The sequence below is a fragment of the Petaurus breviceps genome, unplaced genomic scaffold, assembly GCF_028583685.1.
Source record: "Petaurus breviceps papuanus isolate PSGF00001 unplaced genomic scaffold, PetGlider_PUasm1.0 174, whole genome shotgun sequence".
NCBI lineage: Eukaryota > Metazoa > Chordata > Mammalia > Diprotodontia > Petauridae > Petaurus > Petaurus breviceps.
In genome coordinates, this window is record NW_027185761.1 from 48,870,924 (window position 1) to 48,889,111 (window position 18,188).

The 18,188-nt window shown below is 42.7% G+C and overlaps 1 protein-coding gene across 6 annotated transcripts in view; it reads left to right on the top strand.

Annotated features, from left to right (window-relative positions):
* MAGI1 (membrane associated guanylate kinase, WW and PDZ domain containing 1) overlaps window positions 1-18,188 on the top strand; it is a 740,901-nt gene that overhangs the window by 672,286 nt on the left and 50,427 nt on the right. For all 6 annotated transcript variants that reach the window (XM_069084168.1, XM_069084167.1, XM_069084169.1 and 3 more), the window contains one exon: window positions 11,936-11,967. In XM_069084168.1, the coding sequence (XP_068940269.1) occupies window positions 11,936-11,967 (32 nt within the window). The remainder of the gene's footprint in view (window positions 1-11,935; window positions 11,968-18,188) is intronic.

Below are 18,188 nucleotides of genomic sequence, written 5' to 3' on the forward strand. Positions count from 1 at the left end.
ATCTACCCTCATCTCGACTGCTGCAAAAGTCCCTTAATTTGTCTCCTTGCCTCACAACTCTCTCTCCAAACCATCTCTCTCTCAGTTTCCAAAGTGATGTATCTGAAGCCTATCAAATACAGCCTGGTCTGTTTGATAGCCAAAGCCCAGGCTTATTATACAGTATGACTAACCTTCATATACTTCATAGTCCAGTGTTCATTCCATCCTCCATGCCACAGCTTTCTTGCTTTTCCTCCTACAAGACATTCCATTCATGCATTCATTCATTGGAGGCTCCTGGGGAAACTCAGCTTTGGGAAGTGGGAGCTGGCAGGAAAGAGATGTCCCAGGGAGAGAAGACCTCTACCTGGTACTCCACACTTCCTCTGATTGCATCAAATAAGAATCCTAAGGGACCCTAATAGACGTTAAAGAGCATGTTCCTTCTGCCAGTGTTTGTAATAAACACCCCTTAGATATTATGGGAAAGATGGTATATTGAGGAGTGTTTAAAGAAGACACTTATTCAGGCTTTATAGCTACGTTACAAGTCAGCTGCAATTATATAGTACGCAGGGCCTTGTAAATATGTCCTGGGGAGAAATGATGGCACCCTCGAGTGGTGAGGGCTAATGGTATACCCAACCTTTCACCTTAATGTCACAAGCTCTGCCTGGCCCAGGGAGGAAGAGCTGCAAAGTCATTAACATCTGAGGGCTACTCAGAGCTCTGGGCAAGATGAATAGGTTGTCCCCATCCAGTTCCCCAGAGATAAATGATCTCTCCAAGAGAACTCTTTGAAATCAGTAACATAAGCACCTTTGGTGACTTTACAAAACTGACTAAATCCAGAACTGGCCTGGGGAAGGAAGAAAGGAAGGATGGACGGATGGAAGGAAGGAAGGAAGGAAGGAAGGAAGGAAGGAAGGAAGGAAGGAAGGAAGGAAGGAAGGAAGGACGGACTCATTTATTAAGCACCTACTATGTACAAAGCATTGTGCTGGTGATACAAATAGAAAAGTAAGGCAACCCCTACTCTCAAGGGGCTCAAATCCCAATAGGGGGAAATGACATATAGAAAAGTTTCAGCTGCTAGTCTGATGGAAAGGTCCCATGGTTCTTAGGGTACACTAGCAGAGATGTTAATGCCTCTTTTTTGATGTCATTTCCACTGATAAAGCCTATCAATTTCTGATGCTGACTCATTTGACAAGGCCAAAGACTTTGGAGACAAGAACTTCCCTTTTCTGGGTCTTTAGTAAGTGGTTGTACCCCCACAGGAGTGGTTGCCGGGCTGCATTTTCACAGTGGCTGTGGGCACTGGGCTGGAAGCATTGCTGTTCTGGAGATTCTGAGGTTTAGGGTCTGGGGCTATTTCCATAAGGATCGAGGAGGGAAGATGGTGGATGAGGTAATCATGGTGGTTTGATTTGCCCGACACAAGCTGCCTCCTGCGTCTCCCTCAGGGTGCCTTGTTTCTTCAGTTGGCTGGCTTGCTGGCCCTGTCTGACAATTGTTTACCAGCTGGTAGAGATGGCTCTCCCCCTCTGCACAAGAGTTGTTTCTCCAGACGATGGCCTCCATTTTAAAGAGGGACCCAGGCTAGTCAGCCTTTGTTCCTCTCTTGATTTTGCCTTGCTTTCCAAACCTCAGCATCGTGGTTCTGCAGGGATCTCTTCCCCCATCCCCACCTTTTTTCAGCTCCTTTTGCCCATTATCTTTCTTCATCAGGATGTAAGCTCCTTAAAGGCAAGGACTGTCTCTCTTTTGACTTATATTTGTACCCCCAGCATGTGTTAGAGGGCCTGGCATGTGGCTTGTACTAAATAAAAGATTGTTGCCCTCCTGGACTTTTCTTTTTGCTAAATGTGAAGCCAGGGAGAGTTCATTTTTGTTCCTGCCTCCAGCATTTACTTGCTATGTGACTATTAGCAATTCACTGGACCTCAGTTTCCTTACCTGAAAAAACAGAGATTCAAGTCAACAAGCATTTATGGTTATTACCTACTGCTTACCTATGTTTGTATAGTGCCTTAAGGTTTGCAAAGCACTGTTATCTCATTTGAGCTATGTGCCGGGCATGGTGCTGGCAGCAGGAATACAGAGATATCTATAAACCATGTTCTGCTATCATCAAGCCAATTAGTATCAGTGTTATTAACCCAATTTGAAGTCACATATTTTAGTTTGTCAGGCAGGTAGGTGGTACAGTGGAGAGAGTTCCAGTCCTGGCACTGGAAAGACTCCTTTTCCTGAGGTCAACTCTGGTCTTAGACATTTACTAGCTGTGTGGCAAGTCACTTTACCCTGTTTGCCTTAGTTTCCTCATCTGTAAAATGAGCTGTAGAAGGAAATGTCAAGCCACTCCAGTATCTCTATCAAGAAATCCCCAAATGTGGTCACTAAGGGTCAAACACGATTGAAAAATGACTACAATTTTAGTTTGTCATGATGATTTCTGTGATTTTCCCTGGTAGTTGGTTATCATTTGCCCTGGGAAACAGGGCAAATAGCACAGGGTTAATAAGGACATTAAATTTTGTTATAAAGAGAGAGAACAAAAATAACCTTTCTCGTGTTCAACATACCCAAACTGGGCTGCATTATTCATTCTGGAAGTTTATCTGTTTCATTCTTGGTTGACCGGGATTCTGATGCCTTTAATGGAAATCATCTTTTGGCTCAAACCTGGCCCTGCCCAAATACACATGTAGGAACACCCCCCCCCCACCCCCTCACCTCACCCACATAAAGATATCCTTGCTTTCTTTCCTCAGGCTCCCTGGGCATCCCTGGTGTGACTGGCTGGGACTTCCCTTTCTCTTTCTTTTAGTCTCCTTAATATGCGACTGCTTTAGTGAAGAAGACTGATTTTTTTTTTCCCACAGGGTTTTCTTGCTTCCATTATTTAAAAAAAAAATAAAAAGTAAACCTAGATGATAAGGAGTGGTACTGATGTTTTTTTCTTTTGAAAAAGTAAGGTTAATGGCCATTAGAGTTAATTATTTAGAGTGGCTGGTTTGAATTTTTTTTAATCTGCAGATCAATTTTTGTGTTGCCAGGCAAATCTCAGTTTACAGTTGGCACCATATCTTTCCTCCATCACTCTGCATTTGTATTCTAGTTGATCTCTTACTGTTTTTATTCAGGACAGCCTAAAAAAAAAATGAAACTACTCCCAGGCTCATGCCTTTTCATGCAGCATCATTTGGGCCAATAACCATTGCCCTGCAATGGAGCCTCTAATGTACTTTCTCCACCCTCCACCCCGCCCTCCACACACACACACTTTATATTTTGATTTCTTTTCAAATCTCTGCTTTCCAAAATTGACACGGTCTTTTTGCACCTGGAGCCCTGCCCAGAGTAGAGGAGAATCAGGGACTGACCTTCTCCTCTGACTCCCCCATTTGGTCCTTCCCGTCAGCTGGCCTATATTTGCAGACACCTAATGAGCTGCACTGTTTGGAAAAGATAACTCTGGGCAAGGAACCCTTAGCCATCGGTAGGTTGGTGTGTTTGTTCTTCCTTGTCTTTCCTCTCTAATGCCGCGTTCCAGTGGGGCAAAGCATAGGGAAGGAGAGGCAGAGATTGAGTTCTCTGAGCATTACCCATTGACCTCTCAGCTGAGCTCCCTTCTTGGCCACACACGCACAATCCAGAGCAATATTTATGTCCTGTGGAGAGTGCTGTTGTCAAGCTCATATAAAAGTCAGGGCCCCTGAGTAGAAAGTAAGGATGCCTGGGGGCCAGAGATTGACTTAGTTTTAAAATGTAATGTTACCTATGTTTCATCGTATTTTTATTTATTTTGTCAGATATTTCCCAATTCCCAGGAGTGTTGTGGGCCTCATGCTCCCCAGTGGCTGCATATTTAACACCTCTATTTTAAAGGCTGGTGGGACAAGAGGTTTGGTTAGGGTACCATTCTCCTTAGTACTCTCAGAGTGGATTTCATTACTACATTTCGACTCAGCTCTTTCACTCTGAATAGGAGGAAGAATCAGACTTCCATGCAATATTCCTTTGGAAGGAGAGGCAGAGTGCTGTCATAGGTGGAGTTCTGACACTCACTCACTGTGTGACCCTGAACCTGTTGTTGGATGTCATGTACCTTAAACAAATCATACAGAATTACAGAAATCCAGAGTTGGAAGGGCCATCAGTAGCCATCCAGTCCAACGCACACACACAAAAAATTCCCATTGCAACCCAGCCATCAAGTCCTTACTTAAAGGGTGAATTCTTAAGGTAATGATTCAACTTTTGGATAGCTCTGATTGTTAGCAAGGTTTTCCTTGCATCTCCCCTAAATCTATTTTTTCCTTCTTTCTTTTTTTCTTTTCAATTTCTATTCAAATCTCAACTTTGACACATATTAGCTATGTGACTTTGGGCAAGTCACCTAACAGAAACTGAGTTCTTTACACTTAACACCAGTTCTTTTTCTTGCAGAAAAGATGCCTGATATTTATTGGTAGAGGGCGTTCCTTACCAGTGAAATCACAGATCTTGGTCCTTATCCCTAACCCCTGCCCTATAGAGCCAAATAGAAAAAGTCTAATGCCTTGTTTTTGTTTTATGTTTTTCCCTAGTACTTATCTACCCACCAAAATGTAAGCTCCTTGAGGATAGGGAGTGTGAGGTTTTGTCTTTTTTTCCCTAGTGCCTAATACATAGTAGGTGTTAAATAAATGCTTGTCAAATTGAATTGTATTGAATTACTAAATCTCAAAGGCTGCCATCTGCATTGGTGAATGGAGTTTCCATAGCAGGCAAGTACTTCCCCATACTGAAGAAATCACAGATCTCTCCCATATTAATTGGCATTGCCCTGTTCTTGGTCTCCTGCATCGATAATGTATCGATACATTAATCGATAATGCCCAGGGAAACATACCATATGAACCATATTCTAGGCAGAGTTCCACCATGGACGCTGACCCAAGGATTACACAAATGCCATTATTAACTTGGATTTGTATAGTGTCTCTTACACAGCTCCAACTCAGTACCAAGGACAGTCTCTCTAATCCTCCTCTCATTACCCCTGAGAATCAAGAAAGAGAGAGTTAGGAACATCCCTTTGGGCAGCTCCGGCCTGGCTCATGATGCCCACACCAGGCTGGGCACCATTTTTCTCAGTTGCTGCATTAAGGGCCACTGCTCCATCCTGCACCTTCATCTCTGGCAGAAGGAGATGACCATTTGGTTTGAAGAGAAGGATGGCCAGAGGAAACTCTTCCCCTACTAACCAGTGCAGCTTGGCATCTGGCCTGCATCTTCTAGTCTTAAAGATTTGTCTGGAGAACTGTTAGCCCCACCACACCCCCAGTCAGAATGGTTCTGGAACAGGGTTTTTTAGATCCTAAGGCAATCTTTCTATACCTACATCCCAGTTGTTTTCAGTGGGACAGAAAGGAAATCCATAAATAATTATGAGAGCTACCCACCTCCCTTTAGTCCAAGGTCTCTGATACCTCCCAGATTCAGGGTTTTGTTTATTTCTTTTCTTTGGTTTGTTTTTTTGGTCAGGGCTTCTGACAGTCAATTTGACTGATCACAGCTTCAGCTTGGGGAGCAAGAGCAGAGAACCACAGCCTTGGAGCTGGAAGGGACCTCAGAAGTTATCTACCTCCTCAGTTTATAGACAAGGGAAACAGGTCCTGCTCAAGGGAGCCAAGATCTAGAGGTTAAAGGGACCTTGGAGGCCATCTTGACCAGTCCCCTCATTTTACCCTTGAGGACTCTGAGGATCAGTGAGGTTAAGTGATTCACCCAAGGTCACACAGGCTCTCAGCACCAGAAGTTAGACTTGAATATAGGTCTCATATCTCTAAAGTCAATCCTCTCTTCACTGTGTGACGTAATCAGAAAAGTGAGTAAAATGACCATAATTAGAGCTATGAAGGCACGAATAATGCAAACTTGTGGTCAGTTAGCTCGTCTGAGTTTTGTTGTCGTTCAGTCTTTTCAGTTTTATTCAACTCTTCATGGCCCCATTTGAGGTGTTCTTGGCAAAGATACTGAAATGGTTTGCCATTTCCTTCTCCAACTCATTTTATCAGTGAGGAGACTGAGGCAAACAGGGTAAAGTGACTTACCTAGGATCACACAGTTAATATGTGTCTGATTTTAACTCAGGTCTTCCTGACTCCAGCCCAGTGCTCCATCCATTGGGCCACCTGGATTTTCTTAGTCCAGATTGTAGAGGCCAAATATTAATGGCGGTATTGCATAGTGAATAGAGGGCTACTCAAGAATATCTGGGTTCAAATGCTGCCTCTACAATGTAAGATTATAGGATCATTGGATGGCAGCTTTAGAGACGAAAAGGACTTCAGAAGTCCAGCCTATTTGTTTTACAGAAGAGGAAAGCGAGGCCAGAGAGGTTAAGTCACTTGCCTGAGGTCACACAGGTACCATGAGCTGGAGTTTGAATCCAGTTAGTCAATAAGCATTTAGTAAGTTCTTCCTGTGTGCCAGGAGCTGTACTAAGTGTTAAGATACAAAGAAAGGCAAACGACTGTTCCTGCCCTCAAAGAACATATATACTGAGAGGAGAAACTACATGTAGCTAAGGAGGCATTTTTAAGATACAGGCTGAGGGAGTGGAAGGTAATCTGAAGGCCTGGGGGAGTGTGATGGGGTGGGGATAAAAATATACATGGATAGTTCAGCACAAGGAGAGAGAGACAGAGACAGAGAGAGACAGAGACAGAGAGAGAGCACCAATGACCTAACGACCAAAGTCTTCACAGAGGAGGGAGCACCACAAGACCAGAATTCTGAGAGGCAGAAATGGAGAGAAGCATACAGAACACAGAGGATGTCTCCTACAAATGCACGAAGGCAGGAGGTGAGGTGCCAGGGCTGAGGAATGGCTGGTAGCATGTTTTGTTAAGAGCATTAATGAGACAGAAGGCACGTTTGCCTGGTGAAAGGTCTTTTGGAGCCGGGTCTTGGAGGGTGTTGGATGTAAGCTTGAAGACTTTGTCTGAAAGTAGATGTTTTTATATCAAGCAGTGTATGACATTGATTACAGTGTTTGCTCTTTGAGAGTTATTTGCAGCATTTTCCTTAAGTCCTTGCAGTTAGTGCTATGTGGTAGGTGGCTCCTGTCTGTATGAGAGAGAGAATGGAATTGGAGGCCTTTGTCCCTCTGCTCAGCCTCCATCACTTGCCCACCTGGGATAGGCGGCTTCTTACAAGTTTTCCCTTTCCCACATAGAAAGATCACACTGTGGCTCTGTACTACACAGGGCAATGAGGACAATTAGAAGACCCCAAAATCTGCCTGGCATCTTGGAAGTTTACTTTGAAGCGGGGGCCTAGGTGGCAAACAAATGTCCATAGCTGGAGGAGGGAGAAGAGAAGGATAACATCTGGAAGACTATTATGCCATTATAGTATTGAAAAACCAATCATTTATCTTTCTCTTTAACATTAAAAAATAGTTTATTCCATTATCTATAAAGGGAAAAATTTACCCTTTAATTTTATTAATTAAATTTTAATCATAGGCATACAATTGACCATTTCCAAAGGAAGTATTTTAGAAGTGTGGGATTCAGTGTTTTCTGTACCCTTTCCTCAGAAACCTTATTTCTTTGTCTCATTGTTGTATAGAGGTCATAGATGATAGAAGTAGCTAGATGGCAGTAGCATTAGACTCGGAGTCGAGTTCAAATCTAGCCTCAGGCCCTTGTGTGTGTGACCCTGGACAAGTTACTTAACCTTTATCTACTTCAATTTCCTCATCCCTAAAATGAGGATAATAGTATGTTTCTCCCAGGGTTGTTGTGAGCATCCAATGAGATAATATTTGTAAAGTGTTTAGCAAACCCTGAAATGCTGTAAAAAATGTTCGCTATTATTCATTATTATTGTGTTAATGATGGTGAGGATGATGATGATCGTGATGATGATAATAGTGATGGTGGTGGTAATAATGGTGGTGATGGTGGTGGTGGAGGTGGTGATGGAGGTGGAGGTGGTGATGGAGGTGGTGGAGGTGGAGGTGAAATGATCTTCTTGAGGTAAATCCACACTTCATATTTGTCTTTGTGTATACCCCATGCCTGACACATATTGATCACTTTCTAAAGGATTGACAAACTTAGAGGTGGAAAAGACCTCAGAGACCAGTTAATTCAATTCTTTCCTCTTACAGATGAGGAAACTGAAGCTTAATCAGTTTTCACAAGGTCACACCAGGTAGTCATTGGCAAGGCCAGAATTTGAATCCATATCACCTAACTCCAAAGGAGGGCCCTTTGACCAAATCCCCTTCTCTACTCTGCTCAGGTCATCCCAAGGTCTCATGCTGATGGTGGGCATACTCTACCAAGCACTATGACATGATGAAGATCTATAGTAGGGCCTGTCATCAGGCCAGTACCAACCTTCCAACTCTGGCTAATCGCCAGAAAGTGGTGCTTCCTCCCACCCAGCTGAGTTATTTTTCAGCCACACCAACTCAGGGGAAAAGTGTACTAAGATATGAAAAGAATAGGGAATGTTCTCAGTAGAACAAACTTAGGAAATCTCTTTTCTTTTGAGGCTAAATAATTGACTGTTCTTTGAACACATGCCTCTCTTTTGAAGTACTTTGAGACATCTTTGAAGTGACATTTCCCTTTAGGTTCTAAAAAGCCAATGGAAACACAGGATCTGTCTCTTCTATGTTTCCCTCTGAATGAACCAACTAAGCCCTTCAAAACATCTGCTATTTATTCCCTCCTACCTGTATTGTAATCGGTATCATGAGTCATACAAAATGGTCTTACTCCTAAAATAGAGGTCTCATGTTCCAGTAGAAATAATAATAATACAGCTACCAGGAAAATAGAAAGGGGGCCAGTATGGTACAGTAGAGGACAAGCCTTGGTGGCCATAGGACTTGGGTTGAAGGCATGCTTATGGCCCATACTCCGTGGGAAACCTTGAGGGTCACTCAATATTTCCATGTCCCAGGTAACTAAGAATATCACCACAGAATTTCAGAATAGGAAAGGACCTCAAAAGCCAACAAATCCAACCCATTCCTGGGAGATCCCCACTATAGCACCACCTGTATATTCTTGTTCAAAGCTCTGCTGGAAGATGGCCAAGGAAGGGGAACCCAAACAAGTCTCTTTCATTTTATAGCATTTCTGATTTTTACATAGTCTGAGTTCAGATATCTCAGATACTCACCAACTGTGTGACCCTGGGCAAGTCACTTAACCTCTGCCTCAGTTTCCTCCACTGTAAAATTAGGGGCAGCTAGGTGGAACAGTGGATGAAGTTCCAGGCCTGAAATCAGGAAGACTTATCTTTGTGAGTCCAAATCTAGCCTCACGAGTAAGGAAGGAAATGGCAAACATTGCCAATGTCTTTGCCAAGAAAACCCCAAGAGGGGGCATAGAGAATTGGACGTGACTGAAAATGATTCAACAACAACTAGAGGATTGAACTCTGTGGCCTCTAAATATATGATCCCATAATCCTTTGAGGTGCCCATCTGCATTGGTGGAGGGAATTTCCATGCCAGAAGTTCCATACACCAATGATGTCATAAGTCTGGGCCAAAGCTAAAATTTATAATATCTTAAAGTCTACAAGGGAGAGCCAGTGATGTTTTTCCTGTGTGATAGGCACTGAAGTCTGTATCCATAATCAATAAGTACCAAGCTCCCTTCTGACTCTCCAGTGTGATCCAGAGGAAAGCAACCTGCATGGTGAGGTGAGGGGGTTGAGAATGAGGTCCTAAGAGGAAGGAACTGAAGGTATTTACTCCAACCCCCTCCTTTTAATCAGGAGGAAACTGAAATTACTTGCTCAAGGTCTCACTAGCAGTAAGCATCAAAGGAGGGATTTGAACCCAGGTCCTTTGATTCCAGAGTCACTAAGCTTTCTCCTATAGCAGGCTACCTTCTGCAGTTTACATAGCCAACTTCTGGATGATCCAAAAAGGCATGAGCTGTGCCTGCATAGCCTTTCAGAAGGGAGTGCTCCTAGGGGGTGTCATTGCTGGCATGCTGAGTTTGGAGCAGATGTCATTAAAAATGGTCATCTAAAAAGCCTTTCTCTTCGTGTTCCCACTTCAGTTTCTGTGTGTGTCACTTGTGTTAAAGTTAGTCTGGTTCACAGTTTAGCAAGTCCCTTGCAGAAGACTTGGACTCATCATACTACATAAGGGGGCCCATGAATCATTTTCTAAAAAAGAAAGTTGAAGTTTCCAAAGCAAATTATTCAGATTTTTAAAAATGTGTCCTGTGTGTTCCATAGATATCATCTGCATTGAGCTTTCGTATCCAAGCTCAGAAAGGCCGCCGTGTACAAGTCACTGCTTTTCAAGAGCTAAAAATGAAGGAAGTAAATCAGAATTTAAGTGCCTGCCATGTAACAACCACCATGCTAAGCCCTTTAACCAATATTATCTTTTTTTTTTAAAGCAATTGGGGTTAAGTAACTTGCTCAAGGTTACACGGCCAGTTATTTCTGGATGTGGTGCTAAGTATCTGAGCCTGAATTTGATCCAGGTCATCCCAACACTGGAGCCGGTGCTCTTACTTGCTGAGCCACCTGGCCGCCCCTAACCAATATTATCTAATTTGATCTTTGCAACAACCCTGAGAGTTTGAAGCTATAATTGTCCCCAATTTAAAGTTGAGGAAACTGAGGCAGAAGTTAAGTGACTTGTCTAGGGTCACACAGCTGTTAAGGCAGGATTCAAATCCAGATCTTCCAGCACTCTCTCCGCTGTACCACTTAGCTGCACTTTTTTCATCTCCTTTCTCAATCCAATCGCTATACCTGTGATGATCAAAAGAGCCACCATTCCCCTCTATGTTAATATAATTTATTTAAATGTAATGTTACCTTTTTGAGGGAGGGACCTCTCTTATTTTTTGTATTTCTATCCTCTGTGCTTAGCACAGTGCCAGCTTATTAAATACCTTTTCTTTCCTTAATTCATTGTTTCTTTCTTCCAAGGATTTCTCTAACTGCAAGTAATAAGTCAGTTCTTCTAAGTTTGCACCTCTTTGTCATTAAGCAGCATGGGGCACCCAGGTGTGCTGCCTGACTGACGTTACTCCTTCCTGTATAAGGAGTGTCATCCCTTTAAGATCAAATACGTCCACCAAATCAGCCTGATGCATTTTCCAGGACCACGTCCATGCCCTTTCCTACCTTTCTTTACATTCCTCCATTTTAATGATTTCCTTCTTGTCAAGGCAGGACAGTGTCTGTGAAGATCCCCTCTCTCGCTCCCAAAGAGTTCTTCCTAAGCAGAGTCCTCTGAAATGGGTTGGGTGACTGACAGGCAGTAAGGCGTGTGCTGCTGTCTGGAGAAGGTTTGGATCCCCATCATAGACTTTGAGCAAACTTGGGTTTGTGTTCATAAATTATCTTTTTGTGCTAGTGAAACATTATCTGTCTTCGTTTGGGTGCTCATCCGAGGCAGACGTGCGTGTGCGATCCCCCAAGATAAATGCATTTTAAGAGGGTCCATTTTTAGTGTGTGATTCTTTTTAAAAAACAAACATGTTTTCCTCCTGCTGTTCTGATTGGTGTGGTAGAATTGACAAGCAGATCGCGTCAAAAGGAAATATCCGGGGCTTAATTGTAAGTTAAGTCTCTCTTAATCCAGGGGAGCATTTGAGATTCTGTCCAAGTGTTCAATTTCCCAGGCCGCTGAGGTCTGTGAATTTCTTTCCCCAGCCTCCAGGCTGCTGCAGCACAAGTCAGCATAGCTAATGCAGACAGATCTCCCTGCCTCTCTCTCCCTCTCTCTCTCCGCTTTGATTCGATATGAACAGACTGGTAACTCCAATGCCAGAGAGAAATCTGACATAACTCTGCAGATGGCTATTTTACATTGATACACCTGGGGATTTTTCTTTAAGGAAAAGGTAACATTTACATGCTAATGATTGTTTTTTTTCCCTTGTTGCCATTTTTTCAGGACTGCCAGTCCCAAAGAGGAGCCCAAAGTCGGTAAGGACTTCTCATCTACTCTGGGGTTTTTCTGGGTGGTGGTTAAGGGGAGGAGGGCTATGGATGGCTTAGTTTGGGGGCTTAATTTTCTGAACCGTGCTTTGTGGTGGGTGGGTGGGGGATCCAAGGGCTAATGTTGGAATCATTAAGTTCTGGGTGTCTCTTTGGTGCAGCAAGGATTATCTAAAACTGCAGACTGATTTGGGGGCAGCCTCCAGCAGCCCAGTTAAAGCATGTTTGAACATTTTTTAAAAGGCACTTAAAGAAAAAAATCTACAACTGCTTCAGTAGGTGACTTTCTTAGCTGTTTTTAACTTGAAATAAATGTCATTGTTTCCTTTGAAAAAGGCTCCACCTTCGTTCTCAATAGCATTCCACCCTACCGGGTCTTCCTACCCTCTAATATTCCTATGCCCCCTCCCCTTGCTTTTTCTGTGCTCCAGGTGATGAATTATTTACAAAATATAAAGCATGCATGTTTAAGAAAGAACCCCACTGCTGGTGCCTGGATTTACGTGTCCATATAAAGCATGGGCTGTCTGAACGATGAGAGTAAGATGTTTCCTTGCTGGGGAGGGCAGCCTTTGTTGTCTCTGAAAGATTTCAGCAGGACTATATTGCAGGTGTATGATTCTTTAAACTCTCTCCTCTCTCTCTCTCTCTCTCTCTCTCTCTCTCTCTCTCTCTCTCTCTCTCTCTCTTGTTCTCTCTCTCTCTCTCACTCATTCTTTCTCTCTCTCTCTCTCTGTTTCTGTCTCTCTCTCTGTCTATCATTTCTCTCTCCTTTCTCTCTCTGTATCTCTCTCTCACACACACACATTTCTCTCTCGTTTCTCTCTCATTTCTCTCATGTCTCTGTTTCTCTCTCTCTCACACACATACACACACACAAAAATCAATATTTTGCTGTCCCTTATAATCTGGATTCCCTTTAGGAACATTACCTAGTTGATAGGTTAGCTAATAGCTTAAAGGTTAGAATGGAGAGCTTGGTGGTGAAAGCCTGGCTCCCGTGGAAACACATTTGGGGCTACTTTAAAACTCAAAATTGGAAATTCTGCTGCTTATGGAAATTGATCAGGGGTGACAAGGCTTTCTATTTTGTTAAAACAAGGGTGAGGTGAGCCTAAAACCTAGAAAGCTTAGGTGGGCACATTAAGAATTGTCTTAGCCTCTAAGACCCTCTAAAACTTTGCAAAGGGTCTATTGCCAGCTCAGACATTTGTAACTTACACTGTTCCACCTGTCTAAAAGAGCTCCTTGGGGAGGGTTGGTGGCCAGGGGAGCCAAAAGGAGGGAAGGGAGATTATTTAACCACATTAGAGGGAGCCTCCTGCTTTCTTAAGCTTCCCTGTAAGTTTTTGTTCCCACTTAAGGAAAAGAAAAAGAAAAATCCCTGTAATAATTAATGCAATTCCAATGTCTGGGAGCAGTGCTGATTAAAGGCACGTGACTTTGGGCTGCTACCACTGTCAGCTTGCATTAATGTGGAGTCCCAGAAGTGCTACTCTGAGTTCACGCTCAAATCACAGAAATGCGTGTGTGTGTTATCCCTGTCACAGGCAGAAACTAATTTGGCCTCCAGTAAAATAGAAACGGGTCTGAGAAAATACATGGGAAGAGCTTAGGCTGTCCGAGACCCCACCTACCTATTTTTCTCAAGCCAAGTAGCCTGTTGTGATACCTGGGATCCTATATTTATGATGTAGCATTGGTCATGAACAGATTCAGATTGGGAGGGATTCAAAGATCCCAAGGGGAATGGACTCAATAATTTTACAGCTGGCTCAGCCTCTGCCTAGTTTGAGTGATTCATGGAAGTTCATTTGCATGTTTCTGTTCCACGGAAAGTCGTCTGGTGATGCTTACTCAGTGCTCAGCAGAGGTCCAACTGATGGAGAACTGGTGCTCTGCTCTGGGCTCACTGAGGCCAGTTAATTTCCTTTTGTGAAAGTGATGTCGTTAACAAGCTGATAGCTTTGGTTGTTCTCCTGGAAAAAGTCGCCTTCATTGCTTTGTCTCACTTGGCTGGCTCTTAGTCACCACAACCTGGAAGCATTGCTCATGTGGGTCTAGAGAAGAGAGAGACCCCCGAAAACAGCTCCTTCTTTGGCCGTTGCCTGTGTCACTTCTGAGATGGCTGTTGTCATCATGTCACTTTCCCCTCATCTACCCTGGCAGCTGTCTTACAGTACTCCCTGCAAGGGAAATTAGCAGCTGCCCTGTACAGCGCATAAAACTCCCCTTGTCATCTGTGATGAAGGGGGGCACTTTGTGGGAGAACATCTATTTCAATGTCATGCCCTTGTTCCCTGTTTATTTTTTTTACTTATGTGTTTAATGATAAAGTATTTTGGAAAAAGAAAAGAATTTGGTTTTGAAGTTTGGGGTTTAGGTTTTCGTTTTGTTTTGGTCCTTGGACATTGAGATACTAGATGTTGGGATATCTGGAGCCCAGTGAAAGGACAACTTGAGACCAATCACAGCTACAGAGACCACATGAGTGAATGTCCTAGGATCATGTCAGAACTATTTATAAGGATCATAGATCTTGGGCTTGTCTAGCGCAAACCCTGACATTTTACAGATGAAGCAAATTATTCCCAAAGAATTTAAGTGACTTCATCATGATCCCAAAGCTAGATTTTCCTTCCTCCAAGTCCAGAATCTGAACCAATGTGCCACACTGGTCATTGCCTCAGATGTGTGAATCTGACTTTGTCCCAGTGACCATGCATTATGATTCAGAAACTACTGTTGGTTTGAGAGCATGATGGCAGCAATCCCTCTGTATGGGCTTTTTTCATCATATTTTCAATAATTTAAAGGTTTTGATGAGATCAGAAAAGCTTGCCTCTTTGATCTGGTTTTTCCCACCCAGATACTTCCTGTAGTTTTTTCTATTTTAATAAGGAATTTTACCTGCTGGATTCAGCTTTAAGTATTGAATTTGTGGTTTGGGTACTCACCCAGGCCAGTGGTAGTGTCATAAGTACATTTACTATGATCCACAATGAGGTGATTTGTGTGAAACCCTTGATTTTTTTAAATGACTGGAAGAAATAAAACCAGGTCAGTTTCAGGGCTTGTCATGGTTTTCTTTCACCTGAATCAGTCACCTGGATCAGAAATTTATTTTTTATTAATTCTAATTCTCTCTTACTCTTCTGTGTTCAATCAAGAATTAGAAAAGGATGTGAAATGGAAATCCCCAAATAATCCAAAACCATTCTTATTAGCTAATCATGATTTCTCTCTCCCCTTTGTCCTCATCCTCCCCTCACCCCCAGTTGTCTGAGTTGCTTAAAAGATGATAACAGTAGAAAGTTATTTTATTTTACTAGACTTTTATTCCCTGACTCTCTCAATCTTCCAGAAGGTAGACATTCAGTAGAGGGCCCAGGGGAGTGTAAGTGTGGGAAGGGTTCAGGGTCAAGGTTCAACAGAGTTTCCAGTGGCATATGGAATATGTGGAAAGTTTGAGAGCTATTGAATCCCAATCACTTCTCTTTTCTGTTATCTTTAGAACCTAGAGAAGAGACACTTTAAAAAGAGAATTTTGTTTATTTCCAAGAACCAAAATATATTTTCTTGCCGAGTCAATTCCCCCCCCTTTCTTCCTCATCAATTACCAGCCCCCCCCCCCCCGAAGTGCCTTTTTTTCTTTAGATGAAAATGAGTTAAAGCTTTGACTCTGTGTGGGATCAGGAGTGTATTATTATAGCATGTTTTATAGATGAGGCATCTGAAAACTGGGGCTGCCATGTGGCACAGTAGATAGACCACTGGCCCTGTAATCAGGAAAACCTGAGTTCAAATCCAGCCTCAGACACTTAATAACTGTGTGACCCTGAGCTAGTCACTTCACCCTGTTTGCTTCAGTTTTCTCATCTGTAAAATGTACTAGAGAAGGAAATGGAAAACCGCTGCAGTATCTCTGCCAAGAAAACCCCAAATGAGGTCACAAAGAGTCAGACATGACCGAAATGAGTCAATAACAACATCTGAAGTCTAACAAGATGAGATGACTGGTCCATGGCCATTCGTTTAGGAAGTGGTAAAGTATGGGTTCAGATAAGGTAAGGAAGGTAGAGAGTCTTCCTTGTTGAGGTTAGACAGCTCATCTTTTCCCCATTCACTCTTTGGTGACATATGTGCCTAATTATTAATTTGTGCCGTGGTTTGGTTTGGCTTTGCTTTACCTATTTTTCCCCCTTGAATGTAGCATTAAGATCTGTTGTAGACGGAGACCTCAGCAAGGAAGTGAACAGGAAATAATGTGGCCTAGAAATGACAAATCCATTCATAATTTTGCTTTAAAATGTATTGATTTGCCGTATTTGTGCCATACCAATTCCTTTTATCATTTAGGTTCCTAAGTGCTGTCTATAGTCACTTAGTTTTCATTGCAAATCTTTTCAGTTCATATTAAGGGTATTCCCATTTGTAAAGAATTCGGTGAAATGCTGATAAGCTGATTTTTCCCTTGTGCTTCTTCCTTATTACTGCCTCCCAATTTGTCTATTCTCCCAGAGAGCAGGGAGTAAATAATAACAATAACAAAATAATTATTATAATCGCAGTAATGATTCCACCAGTGTGCCAGAGTGGTATCCACAGGAATGGCTAGCTGTCTCCCCATGGAATCAGGTCCTTCGTCTGCTACATCCTGACTGTGTGACCCTGAGAAGCCAGTGAATTCCTTAGAGCTCCAAACAATTCTCTAAGACCAGAGGTTACAGAACTCTCACATTTTGGTCTTTGAAAATGTACTGAATTCATTGGCAGAAGGAGTGAACTCACGGAGAGTTTCCTAGAATGAAATCAAAAGTGCCATCCAGAAAAGTAATACTCCTAATGATAGCTAACATTCCTGTGGTACTTTCAGGGGTTTGCAGAGCATTTTACATACATAAGTAAATTTGAATTAATTTGATCCTTATAATAAAGTGAGGTAGATATTATGAGTCTTATTCCCATTTTACAGATATGGAAACTTAAGATTCAGCAATGGCTTGTCAAAATCAGGACCAGGTCTCTTCTGACTGACATACACCCTTTCTCTCTGTTGTGCCTCACTGTATACTCAGTGTATATATAGCCTTCAGTGTTCCTTAGCAGCATAGTGAGAGACATGCATCCTGATGGCCTGGGATGATCAATGGAGCTGTTCCAAATGAGGCCAGGGACTCTCTCCCCCACAGAATGTGTCCCGCTGAATCTGACCACTGAGGAGCAAGCATCTGCCTCCAATGTGGGGTCTTTCTGTTCTTAGCACTGTTACTAGAAATGTTGCTGTTGTGGATACTGGTTGGTCTGAGACATTCCTTCTTTCCAGAGCATAGAATTTTAGAACTAGATGGAATCTTACAGCTCCCTTGTTTTACAGATGGGTAAAGTGAGGCACAGAGAAATAAAGCAGCTACTAGCAAAGCATAGCTAACAATATTACTAACTGATGACGATGATGACAGTGATGGTGATGATGGTAACAACTCCCATTTATGTAGCATTTATAGAGATTCAGAAGGTATTTGGTATAATAGACAGGGCCCTGGGCTATTGTGCTTCAGACCCTTGAGCAAGAAATTCCTAATTCCCCTGAGTTCTCTGTCCATGAAGCCATCAAGGCCACTGACCCTTCCCCCTGTTCTCTTTCCCCTACATCACCCTGGCTCCCATGATCTCACTATGGCTAATTACTAAACAGATAAAGAAACCCAATCCCTAATGCCTCAGTACCCACATAGGCACATTAATGTAGAGCCAGAGGGGACCTCAGATGCCATCTACTCCCTTCCCCTTATTTTTGCAGATGAGGAAACTGAGGCCCACAACTAACACGGAGAGTAAGTGTCAAAGGTGGGAAAAAGAATCCAGAGCTACTTCTCATTTTATATCCTGCAGACCAGGTGTTCCCTATTTAAACTGGTCCACCAGGCCATTGGCTGTAATCCAATAGATGGATTCTTTATCCTAGAAAAGTTACAGAGGGGCAGGATCTGTGCTATACATAAAAGATATAAAGAAAAAAATGGAGGCGGAGCCAAGATGGTGGAGTAAGAGAAAAAAATGAAACAGCCTCTACCCTCAGAAAGCTTACACTTTCTGTACATAGACTATTACACACACACACACACACACACACATATAATACCTATGAAATAAGTACAAGGGAGTTTAGGGAGGAAATGAAATGAGGCGAGACCTGCTATTTCTGA